The 13,596-nt window shown below is 53.4% G+C and overlaps 1 protein-coding gene across 1 annotated transcript; it reads left to right on the plus strand.

Moving 5' to 3' along the window:
* The first annotated feature begins 193 nt into the window (after window positions 1-193).
* Window positions 194-10,395, plus strand: CES2 (carboxylesterase 2). Its single transcript, XM_016929991.4, is given in 13 exon segments — window positions 194-335; window positions 337-568; window positions 3,293-3,497; window positions 4,460-4,601; window positions 5,464-5,597; window positions 5,679-5,937; window positions 6,367-6,465; window positions 6,750-6,893; window positions 7,015-7,095; window positions 7,382-7,526; window positions 7,942-8,079; window positions 8,593-8,665; window positions 9,127-10,395. Coding segments are annotated over 13 exon segments (1,947 nt in total). The 5' UTR covers window positions 194-227; the 3' UTR covers window positions 9,314-10,395.
* The last annotated feature ends 3,201 nt before the right edge of the window (window positions 10,396-13,596 follow it).

Here is a 13,596-nt window from a genome sequence, read left to right on the forward strand (position 1 = left end):
CAAGCGGTTCCTTCACCCCGATCAAGTTCCTTCCCATTTCCCCATCTGTGGGGATCCTGAACGTGCACCTCCTCAGAGAAGCCCTCCTGAGTTATCCAATTCTAGTTTATTGCCCCCTCCTATCGATCCCCCAGCGCGCTCATCGGGCCTGTGGACAAGCACAGGTTTGAGGAGAGGATTCCCTGGATCGCGGATTGGCTACGGAAGCCGCGCGGCCCCTTCCGCGGATGCCAAAGGGGACCGGGCAGAAGGGAAGTGGCTGTGCCCGGGCCTGCCTGCCACTAGATCCCCACCCACTTATGACTGTTCAGTCCTGCTCTCCTGCCAGACCCACCTTTCCCCGGCCCAAGCCAGCGCACCCCGCCCACTCCCTGCCCAGTCCAAACTCCGAGGCTGGGCGAGGCACTGATCCACGGCTGGACCGACCCGGGACAGCCTCTGGGTGAACAGCAGCGTGTCCACTGGCAGAGAACAGAGACCAGCGAGCCGACCATGCGGCTGCACCGACTTCGCACGCGGCTGAGCGCGGTGGCTTTTGGGCTCCTGCTGCTTCTTGTCCGGGGCCAGGGTGAGGCCAGGGTCGGGCTGCGGGCCACCACGGCGAGGAGCCAGGGGAGTACAGGGGCCCCAGGAGCGCCGGGACATGCCAGGCCGGGTCGGCAGCCTCGGGTCAGAGTGGGTGAGGGATTAGGAGTGCGGGGATTCAGTCCATTTCCCTCTTATGATTGTGGCTGTAGCCAGTGCTGCCGGCCGGTAATAACAATAATAGCTTCTGGCAGCATCTGGCTCTGAGTGTGTGGCCTCCTTGGCCAGGGGGGCGCCCTGACCCCTCCAAAGGGGCCTCAGATAAGGACAGTGGTCCTTGGGGAACAAAGCCCTCAGGCGCCAAATTTGAAGCGGATCCATAAGGCCACAGTGGCTGGGTGCGATTGACTCATGCCTGTAAACCTGCTACTTTGGAAGGCCGAGGGGGAGAATTCCTTGAGCCCAGGAGTTGGAGGCCATCCTGGGCAACATAATGAGACTCAGAGTGTACAAAATATTTAAAGAAATTAGTGGGCTGTGGTGGCCTGTGACCTGTAGTCCCAGCTACTTGGGAGGCTGAGGTGGGAGGATCACCTTAGCAGGGGAGGTTGAGGCTGCAGTGAGCCTTCATCGCACTATTGCACTCCAGCCTGGGTGAAAAAGCAAAAATCTGTCTCTAGAAACAAGAGCCAAAGAGCTCGTGGTGTCCTTCATGCCATTTACCTCATCCTGGGCAAGGGCACAACTTGGCTTCCAGGGCAAAGGTGAAGGCTCTGTGTGCCTGCCAGGCTTCTCCAGGCCCTTATCAGAAGCTGGGGGAGTGTTTCGGCCTTTGGTCCTCTCACCTGAAACTCTCCTAAGTGTATGATCTGACTGTCTCTCCCAACCCTTCCCCAATTTAATCTGCGCAGGTGGAGTCCATACTCCCCCCCGCCCCATGGTGCACTCCTGCAGGGCTTCCTCCCATGCCTGCCCTTGACCACATTCTAGAATTCACCAGGAGCCCAGCAGGAAGATCTGTCTGGCCTCACAGATGGCTACCTTTCAAAATACTTTGGGCCAGCCACAGTGGCTCACACCTGTTATCCCAGCACTTTGAGAGGCAGAGATGGGAGGATTGCTTGAGGCTAGGAGTTAGAGACCAGCTTGGGCAACAAAACTGGTTTTTACCAAAAAAAAAGAAAAAAGTCAGGCATGGTGGCAGACAGCTGTACTCCTAGCCACTCAGGAGGCTGAGGTGGGAGGATCTCAAGCCCAGGAGGTGAAGAGCTGTAATCACACTACTGCCCTCCAACCTGGGCAACAGATAGAGACCTTGTCTGACAAATATATATATGTATATATACATATATATATATTAATTTTGGGTTGGACCCACATTCAGAAAAAATAATTGACAAGCCATAGGAGGGTACAGGTGATGTGTGCCATACTGTTTTTACCCAACCAGTCCTGGCTTCTCCTCAGGGGCCATCAAAGTCCCCATGGCCCACACTGGAAACTGCTTGTCGACACCGCAGTACACACAGTGCCCAGCAGTTTACACAAGAATAGATGTGTGCACTTGTCCTTGACTTTCATCTAAACGGTCATAAACTCACCCACTTTCTGGGGCCAGGCTTTTCCACTTTCTAACACGAGGGGTGGCCTCCACACACCCCTACATGGTAGAGCTTCTTCATATTGATTAATGGAAGGGCTTCTCTCAAGGATGAAGCAAGTAATGAATCTCTTTATTACATGAGTTGATGTACCAGGTCTCTAATCAGGGACATTTCAGCAGGTGATGTCCTTTGCTGTAACAAACATCAGGCATCAGTGGCCAGTGGCCACAGAGAATTACCTGGATAGACATCCCCTCCAGCAAGGAATCGTGTGTAGGAGCGTGTTACTCGGGAGAGGAATGGGCCTTTTGACTTGGAGACATTGTTAAAATGTCCTCTCTGGTGTCTGTAAATGTCTACTGACCCTGGCCTCACCCACACCAGGTGGCATCAAACATATTGATCCATGTTGAACTGACAGGTGTAGGGTGGCATTAGCTCCCTAAGGCTGTTTTCGTTTTTTGACTTTTTTTAATCTTGAGACAGGGTCTCGCTTTGTCACCCAGGCTGGAGTGCAGTGACACGATCACGGCTCAATGTAGTCTCAACCTCCCAGGTTCGTGCAATCTTCCCACCTCAGCTTGCTAAATAGCTGGGACTACAGGCATGCACCACCACACCCCGCTAATTTATTTTCTTGATTTTGTTGCAGAGACAGAGTTCCACTAGGGTCCCCAGGCCAGGCGCAGTGGTTTTTCTGTCCCAGCCACAGCCATACTTCTCTCTTGTAGTTCTTTTCACCAACATCACTCACGGTTTCGAGGATGCTTTCTTTATGTCATTTCTTGCCACCTTGGGCATGACATCCCTGAGGACAGGAACCTTGCCTGCCCAATTCCCACCATCATCCTACTGTCACATGACCTGGCACACAGTTGAAGGACACTCTAGTCCCATCAAGGGCATGTGACCCTTTGTTTGAAGGTCCTAGGGCTGAATGATGATGCCTGGCCCCAAGGAGCCTCAGCCTGATGGGATGGAGACAGGCCCAGGAAGGCAGAGCAGGAAGGGAGTGTTACAGGCAGGAAGTTTGTAAAGCCCGTGTTTATAGATCAGGATCCCTTGAGCTGAGCTGAGGATGGCAAGGAGGCGGCAATACCAACAGTCTGGGAGGGCAGCTCATTGGTCAAACCCAACCGTGATGTCTGTCTCTCTGCCCACAGGTCAGGACTCTGCCAGTCCCATCCGGACCACACACACGGGGCAGGTGCTGGGGAGTCTTGTCCACGTGAAGGGCGCCGATGCCGGGGTCCATACCTTTCTGGGAATTCCCTTTGCCAAGCCACCTCTAGGTCCACTGCGATTTGCACCCCCTGAGCCCCCTGAATCTTGGAGTGGTGTGAGGGATGGAACCACCCATCCGGCTGTGTAAGCTCTCCCAGGGGCCCAGGGAACTCCAGACACTGGGGCAGGGGTGGGGGTGCTCTGAGCTCAGCTAGGCTGCAGTTATCATTTCATCTAAACCCCCACAGCCAGTTTTCCTTCTGAGTTTCGTGGATTCCCACGTGCATTTTTCCAATGAGCATGCTGAGGCTTAGGAGGGCAGAATAACTTCTCAGACTCCTGGATCAGAGCTTGGCATTCAGAAGACATTGGCTCCAGGTGCTGAAGGGAGGGGCAGAGACACATATCTCCCCAGATTCTCGTTATGCCGAGCTTTCTCTGCCACCAGTGGCAGGTGTCTCTGGGAAAGGTTCGGGTTGGCTCTGTGAACCTTGTAGGAGCCCCTAACTCTAGTGGCAGATGTTGCAAATACCTGAAGAGAACAGTAGTGGTAGCTTTCTGGGGACCCGCACTCCTCACAGTCACTGTGTCCACAGACAGGGCCAGGAGCTATTGGCCAAGAGACGTGTATGTTTTTCCAACTGGAGGCCATGTGGAATGATGAGTTTTTGAGAGTTTAGACTTGGGATGCGGGAGATCCCACTGCCCTTCTCATGAGAAATTAACATCCATTCACTCATGTAGCACACATATGTGGGCTATTCCCCTGTTCCAGGCCTGAGGGGGTACAGCGATATAGTGGTGAATGTCAACACATGCAGCCAATGGTTCTCATAGAAACCCCTAAGAGTCAAGGTTTCCGGCGTCAGGAGGAATGATACCCAAGGTCCTCAATAACCTCGAGGCCTCCCTGGAAGTCCAAGCTCCATCTCAGCTTCCCCAGAGCCTGTGGCCTGTAACTTGGTGGGAAGGGATTTTTGAGTGGGATCATGTGTGAGCAGGGTATTGTGGGAAGGGGCTGAGGGTGACAGGGAGCACATCTGAATCTAGGGTCTCGTTTTGGCCACGATCTGGCCACTGGACTGATTGTTTGCCCTGGTTACCAGGTGTCTGCAGGACCTCACCACAATGGATTCAGAGGTTCGGAACCAAGTCAATGTGACCATCCCTTCCGTCTCCATGTCTGAGGACTGCCTGTACCTCAGCATCTACACGCCGGCCCATAGCCATGAAGGCTCTAACCTGCCGGTGGGTATCAGGCCACAGTTCACTGGGGGATGGAGGACAGTTCTTCCGCAAGAAGCTAGAAAGGCAATATTAGCTCAGGCCCTGCTGCAGAGTGGATGCTGCTGAGAAGCTTCTCACTATCAGGTCCAAGAGATGCTCCTTACCCAGGCTGGGCAGCTGGCCCCTGGACATGGGGTCACAGAGTTCTGGCTGCTCCCAGAGGTCAAAGGCTGTGGCTCTGGGCTGGACCCAGGGCTCACCCAGCCAACTCATGCCCAGGAGATCCACTCAAGTGCCCAAGGGCTGCACCTTGAGGTGACCAAGAACCCCAGCCATGGATAATCTGTTGGGCCTATGAGAATGGGCACACACAAAAACTTTTTTGTTAGAGTTGGCATCATGCTCTGTTGCCCAGGCTAGAATGCAGTGGCATGGGCGTAGCTCTCTGTAGCCTCGAATTCCTGGATGATCCTCCCATCTCAGCCTCCCGAGTGGCTGGGACTACTGGCCTATGCCACCATGCCTGGCTAATTTTTAAAACATTTTCTGTTGAAACAGGGTCTCACTATGTGGTTCAGGCTAAGGACATTTTTGATTAATGTTCATGTGGAGCCATCAGGGAGATAACCCTTTTCTTTTCACTTTGGTGAGTTTCCTGGGACTAATAAAACCAGGCTTTGATACAGGGGGTCGATCCCAAAAGATGTGAGTCCTGGTCTTCCTGATAGATCTTGGGTGCCTAGTCTGTGGCCCACGTAATGAATTTGTGCTGGAGTTCTAATGGGGAGGTAGACAGAGGCAAAGCACTGGTTGGTCTAGGTAGTGGCCCTGGTGGGGTTTTGGTTGGGTGGGAGCATGATGGTAGCTGCCTTGATTTCCCCAGGTGATGGTGTGGATCCACGGTGGTGGGCTTGCTTTTGGCATGGCTTCCATGTATGATGGTTCCATGCTGGCCGCCTTGGAGGACGTGGTGGTGGTCACCATCCAGTACCGCCTGGGTGTCCTGGGCTTCTTCAGGTGAGACTAGGGCTGGGCTCAGCAACGTGGGCTGAGTGGGGCCAGGACAGCCCTGTGATCCCTGTCTCTGCTACTTCTCAGCACTGGAGACAAACATGCAACCGGCAACTGGGGCTACCTGGACCAAGTGGCCGCACTACGCTGGGTCCGGCAGAATATCGCCCACTTTGGAGGCAACCCTGACCGTGTCACCATTTTTGGCGAGTCTGCGGGTGGCACGAGTGTGTCTTCACTTGTTTTGTCCCCCATATCCCAAGGACTCTTCCATGGGGCCATCATGGAGAGTGGCGTGGCCCTCATGCCCTGCCTCATTGCCAGCTCAGGTGATGTCATCTCCACGGTGAGTGCCCTCAGCTGCAGAGGCCTAGGCCTGCTCCCTCCCCTCATACCCCTCAGAGCCTCTGTCTGTTAAACAGGGATGACAAGGGCCATCGGGGAGCATGCTCCAGGAGCTGCTGCCTACCGTGGAATTGCTGGGGGGCTCCAGGGTCAGAATGCGCATGCTTCTGCCATTGCAGAGGCCAAGTTTGTTCTGTGACCTCTGTGCAAAGTTGTCACCGTAGGGATCCCCATCATGAGGAGAACCATTTAGGCGGATGGGATGGCCCCTGTGTCTGGGACTTCTGAGTTGGAACAGTGTCAGAACTGCAGGAACTCATACACAGTACCCTCTGAGATTTGGGGTGCCCCTGTCCTTGGCCAGGGCCTTGGGCAAACTCCTCTCCTCTACCTGGAAGGATGAGCCAGCCCCTGCCTGGTCCCTTTGCAGGTGGTGGCCAACCTGTCTTCCTGTGACCAAGTTGACTCTGAGGCCCTGGTGGGCTGCCTGCGGGGCAAGAGTAAAGAGGAGATTCTTGCAATTAACAAGGTTGGTCTAAATGGATGTGGTTGTAGAGGGAGGGGTGCAATAGGCATGGGGCTGGCAGGCCTGCACGGCCCTCATATTCCCTGGGCACGTTACCTCATCTGCATGCCTGGGTGTCATAGCCCTGGGTGGGGACTGAAGGTCGGTGCATGCCTGAGCCAGGCATTGACCTCCTGGGGTGGATATGAGCATCTGGGGATGAACTGGGAAGGAGTGGAAGGTACTTAGACGGCATCAGAAGATGTCTGGGACCTGATCTTGTTCCCTGACCTTGCATTTCCTCTCAGCCTTTCAACGGGATGATCCCCGGAGTGGTGGATGGGATCTTCCTGCCCAGGCACCCCCAGGAGCTGCTGGCCTCTGCCGACTTTCAACCTGTTCCCAGCATCATTGGTGTCAACAACGATGAATTCGGCTGGATCATCCCCAGTGTGAGGCCCAACCCAAGTCCTCAAGTGTCTGGGGAGCCCATCTGGTAGTGGGTGGTGTTCAGGGCTTCAGAGCTCCAGGCTTATTCCATCCCCAACTACTGACTCTCTCCCGGCCTCCTAGGTCTCAAGTACCTATGACACCCAGAAGGAAATGTACAGAGAGGCCTCCCAGGCTGTTCTGCAGGAAATGTTAAGGTTAATGGTAAGGCTCCTGGGGTCCCTCGTCAATGGAGACGGGCTCCTCTCCTGTCCTGAGACAGAGGAAATTCAACCCCCAGATACCCTGCCTATGTAGTGACCCCCATGAGCAAAGGCCCAGGTGTGTGTGTGTGCTTGGGGGTGGGATCACCTCAGAGCCTTGCCTTTGCTCTCCCTTCCTGTTCCATCTCATGGTCCATCTCATGGTCCATCTCCCCAAGCCCGAGGCCACCTCCTCCCTGCCCCTGGCAACCCGACTAACCTGCCTTTTCCTGATCCACCTGGGGTAGATGTTGCCTCCTACATTTGGTGACCTGCTGATGGAGGAGTACATTGAGGACAATGGGGATCCCCAGACCCTCCAAGCCCAGTTCCAGGAGATGATGGAGGACTTCCTGTTCATGATCCCTGCCCTCCAAGTAGCACATTTTCAGCGTGAGTATATTTGGACCTAAGGCCTGGCTGGCAGGGTACAGCTCAGGGCTGTGGGTTCCAGGTGAGACCTGTTGCTTTCCAGGTCCCCACTTATTTTTACTGGGCCCCTGAGACACTTGACGTCCGTCATTGCAGTAAATCCTCATGGCTAGCCCAAGAGACAGACATTTCCCCATTTCACAGATGAGGAAATTGAAGTTAGGGACCTTCAGTGACTTGCCCAAGATGACACAGCTAAGAAGTCCGAGGCCATGATTTATCCCAAGTCTCTTCCTCTGCTCCTTCCCCAGCCTGGGGCTCCACACCCCACTGTCCAGATTCCAGCCAGCTTTGGACCTAGGTATCTTATCACCATGGGTGAGGCAAGAAGTCTTCAGGGGAGGGGCCACCGTGTCATGGGCTGTCCACCCCACAGGTTCCCGGGCCCCTGTGTACTTCTACGAGTTCCAGCATCAGCCGAGCTGGGTGAAGAACATTAGGCCGCCACATGTGAAGGCAGACCATGGTGATGAACTTCCTTTTGTTTTTGGAACTTTCTTCTGGGGCAACTACGGTGAGTCTTCTTCCTTTCCCGGGAGGTGGGCTGGGACCCTGGCTGGGTCCCTGAAGGGTGATTGATTGTCCTCGCTGCCCAGATAAGGAAACTGAGGCTCAGAGAGAGGATGAGATCAGGTGTCCAAGGTTTTGCAGCTCCAAAGGCTGTGCCAGGATTAGAATTAACTACTCTTCAGACTGTGGCCTGTGCTCCCTCCGCCTCTCCCCACCCTTGGGTGTCTTGCCTGGTGCAGAACAGGTGTTTCACGGACATGTTTGTTTCTTCAGTGACTCCCAGAGACAGAAGGAAAAAGGGGCCTTCAGGGCCAGGAAGGAGCCCAGGATGGAGTCAGCCAGAGCTTGGACTAAGGGGAAGGTTTGGAAAAGGGGAGGGCTGGCTCCTGAGGGCAGTGGGAGAAAAAGCAGAGAAGCGGGCCTGGGGACAGAGGGCAAATGGGCCAAGGACAAGCTCCACCTGGGATGCTGAGGTGGGACATCCTGACCAAGACACACGTCCCCTTTCTTTTTGCAGTTAAATTCACTGAGGAGGAGGAACGGCTAAGCAGGAAGATGATGAAGTACTGGGCCAACTTTGCTCGAAACGGGTGAGACAGCACACCGCTGCCTCAACCTCCCCGGGTTGGGGTACTTGTGCCCATCCAGCAATCTCCTAGTCGGGGTGACCTCATGAGCACACCCGCATCCTTCGTCACATGATAGCCCCTTCCCGAGCTCCGGGACTCACTCAGACAGGGTCGGGGTGCGTGGGGCAGTGGACACGCTCCATCTCTCCGGTCTATCTGGAGGGTGGGCGCCAGTGCTGTGCCACCGTCAGGGCCTCCCTCTCAGAGAGAGGGACACAACAGAGCCGGCCGCCCCGCCTCCACTGGTGCTGACACTAGCTGGAGGGAGCTTATTTCCTGTTTCTGGAAGCCTCCCCGCTCATTCCCCAAGCCCACCTGGCCTGCTTGGCTGCCTTGCTTGACCAGACTCAGGGTGCTCAGGTCTGGGCTCTGGGGACTCAGAGTGACCCTCATACCACCCTGTTGGGACGGCATGTCTACAGGAACCCCAATGGCGAGGGTCTGCCACACTGGCCGCTGTTCGACCAGGAGGAGCAATACCTGCAGCTGAACCTACAGCCTGCGGTGGGCCGGGCTCTGAAGGCCCACAGGCTCCAGTTCTGGAAGAAGACGCTGCCCCAAAAGATCCAGGAGCTCGAGGAGCCTGAAGAGAGACACACAGAGCTGTAGCTCCCTGTGCCGGGGAGGAGGGGGTGGGTTCGCTGACAGGCAAGGGTCAGCCTGCTGTGCCCACACACACCCACTGAGGAGAAAGAAGTTGATCCCTTCATTCACTTAGCCATTCATTCATACTTCCATCCATCCATTCAGAAAGCATTTATTAAGAACTTACTCAGGCATGATGGCTCAGGCTGTAATCCCAGCTATTAGGAAGGCCGAGATGGGAGGATGGCTTGAGGCCAGAAGTTTGAGACCAACCAGGGCAACACAGTGAGACCCCTTCTCAGAAAAAAAAAAAAAGAGAGACAGAGAAAGAGAGTGTGTGATTGTGATTAGAAGCTAAATAGGAAAGTTTTGAGCTTCAAGTCAGTGAGGAGTAAAAAAGATTTTTAAAAAGCAAAGAAAACAAAATATAAGGGAAAAAAACACGAGAAAAATAAAAAGAGAATAATAGATCAGGCACTGTGGCTCATGCCCATAATCCCAGCACTTTTGGGAGGTCAAGGTGGTTAGAACACCTGAGGACAGGAGTTTGAGACCAGCCTGGCCAACATGGTGAAACCCCATCTCTATGAAAAGTACAAAAATAGACGGGCACAGTGGTGGTGCCCACCTGTGATCCCAGCTACTCAGGAGGCTGAGGCAGGAGACTCACTTGAACCTGGGAGGCAGAGGTTGCAGTGAGCTGAGATTGTGCCACTGCACTCCAGCCTGGGCAACAAGAGCGAGACTCCGTTTCCAAAAAAAAAAGAGAGAGAATAGAAGAAGCTACTGCATGATGTTAGTTACCAAGCCTGCCACGGGTCCTCTCTTGCTAGAACACTCGATAGATCCCCCCACTGAGCTGTGGATGGGCAGACCCCAGTGGAATCCCACCCTCCGCAACACCCCACTGAACCCTGGGACCCCTCCTCCCTTCCTCACCTCCACCCTCTCCCTGCCTTCTCTCTTCTCTCCTCTGAGCCCCCAGGCCTTTTCCACTTTGAGGGAGGTGCTTTGAAGAATGTTGCCCACACCTAAGTGTCAGAAGCCTATGTCCGTTCATCCCTGAGAGGTCTGAAAAACTAAAAATAAATTCTAAAAAAAGCCTCTGTCTGCCTCTCCCCAAGCCCCAAGTGCTCTTACACCTGTGAGTGGCCAGGCCGGGTGTGGTGACTCACACCTGTAATCCCAGCATTTTGGGAGGCCAAGGTAGGCGGATTACCAGGTGAAGAGATCGAGACCATCCTGGCTAACATGGAGAAAACCCGTCTCTACTAAAACAACAAAAAATTAGCTTAGCGCAGTGGCACGCGCCTGCAGTCCCAGCTACTAGGGAGACTGAGGCAGGAGAATCCCTTGAACCCGGGAGGCAGAGGTTGCAGTGAGATGAGATTGCGCCACTGCACTCCTGCCTGGGCCACAGAACGAGACTCAGTCTCAAACAAACAAACAGACAAAGAAACAACAACAACAACAACAACAAAACAACAACAACAAAAATCTGTGAGTGGCCAATAGGAAACCTGGTTACTGGAATTCCTAGTGTCTTAGTCCATTCAGTTGCTATAGCAAAAATACTACCGATTAGACCGGGTGCAGTGGCCCACACCCATCATCCCAACACTTTGGGAGGCCGAGGTGGGTGGATCACTTGACCCCAGGAGTTTGAGACCGGCCTGGCCAACATGGTGAAACGCTGTCTCTACTAAAAATACAAAAATTAGCCAGGCTCTGTGGTGCACACCTAGAGTATCAGCTACTCGGGAGGCTGAGACACGAGTATCACATGAACCCAGCAGGCAGAATTTGCAGTGAGTCGAGATTGCACCACTACACTTCAGTCTGGGCGACAGAGAGAGACCCCGCCTCAAAAATAAGTAAATAAATAAATAAACAAATAAATAAATATTACCGGTTAGGCCGGGTGCAGTGGCTCATGCCTGTAATCCCAGCACTATTGGAGGCCGAGGTGGGCCTCCTGAGCTTGAGCCCAGGAGTTCCAGACCAGCCTAGGCAGCATGGAGAAATGTCATCTCTACAAAAAAATACAAAAATTATTTGGATGTGGTGGCACACACCTATAGTCTCAGTTACTCAGGAGGCTGAGGTGGGTGAATCACTGAGCCTGGGAGGTCAAGGCCGCAGTGAGTCGTGATTGCACCACTACACTCCAGCCTGGGCAACACAGCAAGACCCTGCCTCAAAAAAATAGGGTTTCTAGTACTGATATAAAACTTAAACAGAATACTACAGGTTAATATTATAAACTGGGTGCCTTATAATGACAGAAATGTATTGCTTATAGTTCTTGAGGCTTGGACATCGAGGATCAAGGTGCCAGCAGATTTGGTGTCTGGAAAGGACTTGTTCTCTGGTTAATAGATGGCAACCTCAGGCCAGGTGCGGTGGCTCACCCCTGTAATCCCAGCACTTTTGGGAGGCCAAGGTGGGGTATCACCTGAGGACAGGAGTTCAAGACCAGCCTGGCCAACATAGTGAAACCCCATCTCTACTAAAATACAAAAAATTAGATGGGTGTGGTGGCAGGTGCCTGTAATCCCAGCTACTCAGGAGGCTAAGGTAGGAGAATCACTTGAACCCGGAAGGAGGAGGTTGCAGTGAGCTGAGATCACAGCACTACACTCCAGCCTGGGCGACAGCACGAGACATTATCTCAAAAATAAGAAATAAAACAAGCCACCCACCCAACTATCGATGTCCTGCAGAGGTGCCTCACCCCACTTTTGTCAGAAGCCAGACCGGGCTTGTCCATAGGCCCCTGAGCCTGGGCCTCCTGCACAGTGGCCAGGAAAGCCAAGCTGCTTCCTCAGTGGCCCGTCTCCTGAAGGTTGCTCTTCTTCTCAGTGGTTCTACAGACACTGTAAGGCCCATACTCACAGGATATTAGCACACCTGCTAAGAGATTCCTGTCCGCTGGCTGTCAGGGGCCTCTCCATCCAGGGAAATGTCCTCTCACGTTTCAGAATTTCCCTGCCAAACTTTCAACCCCCTGAGCATCCCCAAATTCATCATGTGTGTCCACATGATTACTTTTCCTACTTACCTCATTGTTGTCCCTAGACTTTTCTCCTTCCCTGCTCTGCAAAAAACCTCATATTTTATCTCAGTGTGCAAAGGTGGCCAATTGTGTTCAATCGGCCTCTTGGTTTCACCAAAGTATATTCTCTCTGTCATTAAGAGGCTATATTTCTGTCCCATAAACCCTAATAATCCCCTTATGCCCCTACTGCTGACCAACTTGCCTCTCAGGGCACCCGTTTTCCATGGGAAAAGTCTCCCTTCTTTCCAGCCAGAGCCCTTAAGTCCAATTACAGAGCCTTTTGAAGTTTGGGGTGAAAGACCAGGACACCCACATTGCCCATTTTGGCCACCAGGTGGCAGACAAAGATAATATTAAGCCTGGAATGACTTGAACTTGAGAGAGGGAGGAGACTTTCCTTTCAATGAACACTGATTGGTGCATAATGTTCCCACTACATTCTGAAAGCGTTTATTGTGCACCAGCTGCATGCATGCCTCTGTATGTTTTTCAGTTCTGCAGATGTACAATATACCTTCCCAAAGTCAGTTCCCAGGATTACTGTTTAGACTTAGTAGTTCTTTTTTTTAAACAGCTTTATGGTGAAATAACTTACAGTTAAATTTACCCCCTGCTCCCCCCTTTTTTTTTGAGATGAGGTCTAGTCCTGTCACCCAGGCTAGAATGCAGTAGCAGAATCACAGATCACTGCAGCCTCCACCTCCGGGCTTCAGACACTGTAAGGCCCATAATTACAGGACCATAGTACACTCCCGTTCCCAGACCAGTTGGTCGCCTCTGGCCTGGCAGGGCTCCCAGTGTCTCGGGACCTCCAGGTGACGCGCCTGCCTCCCCTGCTGCAACAGAGGCCTGGAAGTGCCGGGTCCCCATCGCTCAGAGCGGCAGGCGCTCGGGAAATGTTCGTCAAGTGGATAAATGACCATGGCCGTGGTCTCCACGCGAGGTGAGGAAACTGAAAGCCACCGAGGAAAAGGGGGGCGCTCCTTAGAAAGTGCCGCGGTCACGTGTACGTTTCAAAAGAAGGGCGTGACTGAGTAGGGAGGGGACCGCGGAGACCCTCAGACCCTGGACTGTAAGGGGATGAGGGGCCGTGAAGGGGGACCCAGGAAACTGAGTCCTGAAAGCAAGGAGGAACTTCCAGAATGAAGGGCGCCGTCACGCCTCCCTGCCTTTGCTCAAGCGGTTCCTTCACCCCGATCAAGTTCCTTCCCATTTCTCCAACTGTGGGGATCCTGAATGTGCACCTCCT

The sequence above is a fragment of the Pan troglodytes genome, chromosome 18 (genome assembly GCF_028858775.2).
Source record: "Pan troglodytes isolate AG18354 chromosome 18, NHGRI_mPanTro3-v2.0_pri, whole genome shotgun sequence".
In the NCBI taxonomy this organism is placed as follows: Eukaryota; Metazoa; Chordata; class Mammalia; order Primates; family Hominidae; genus Pan; species Pan troglodytes.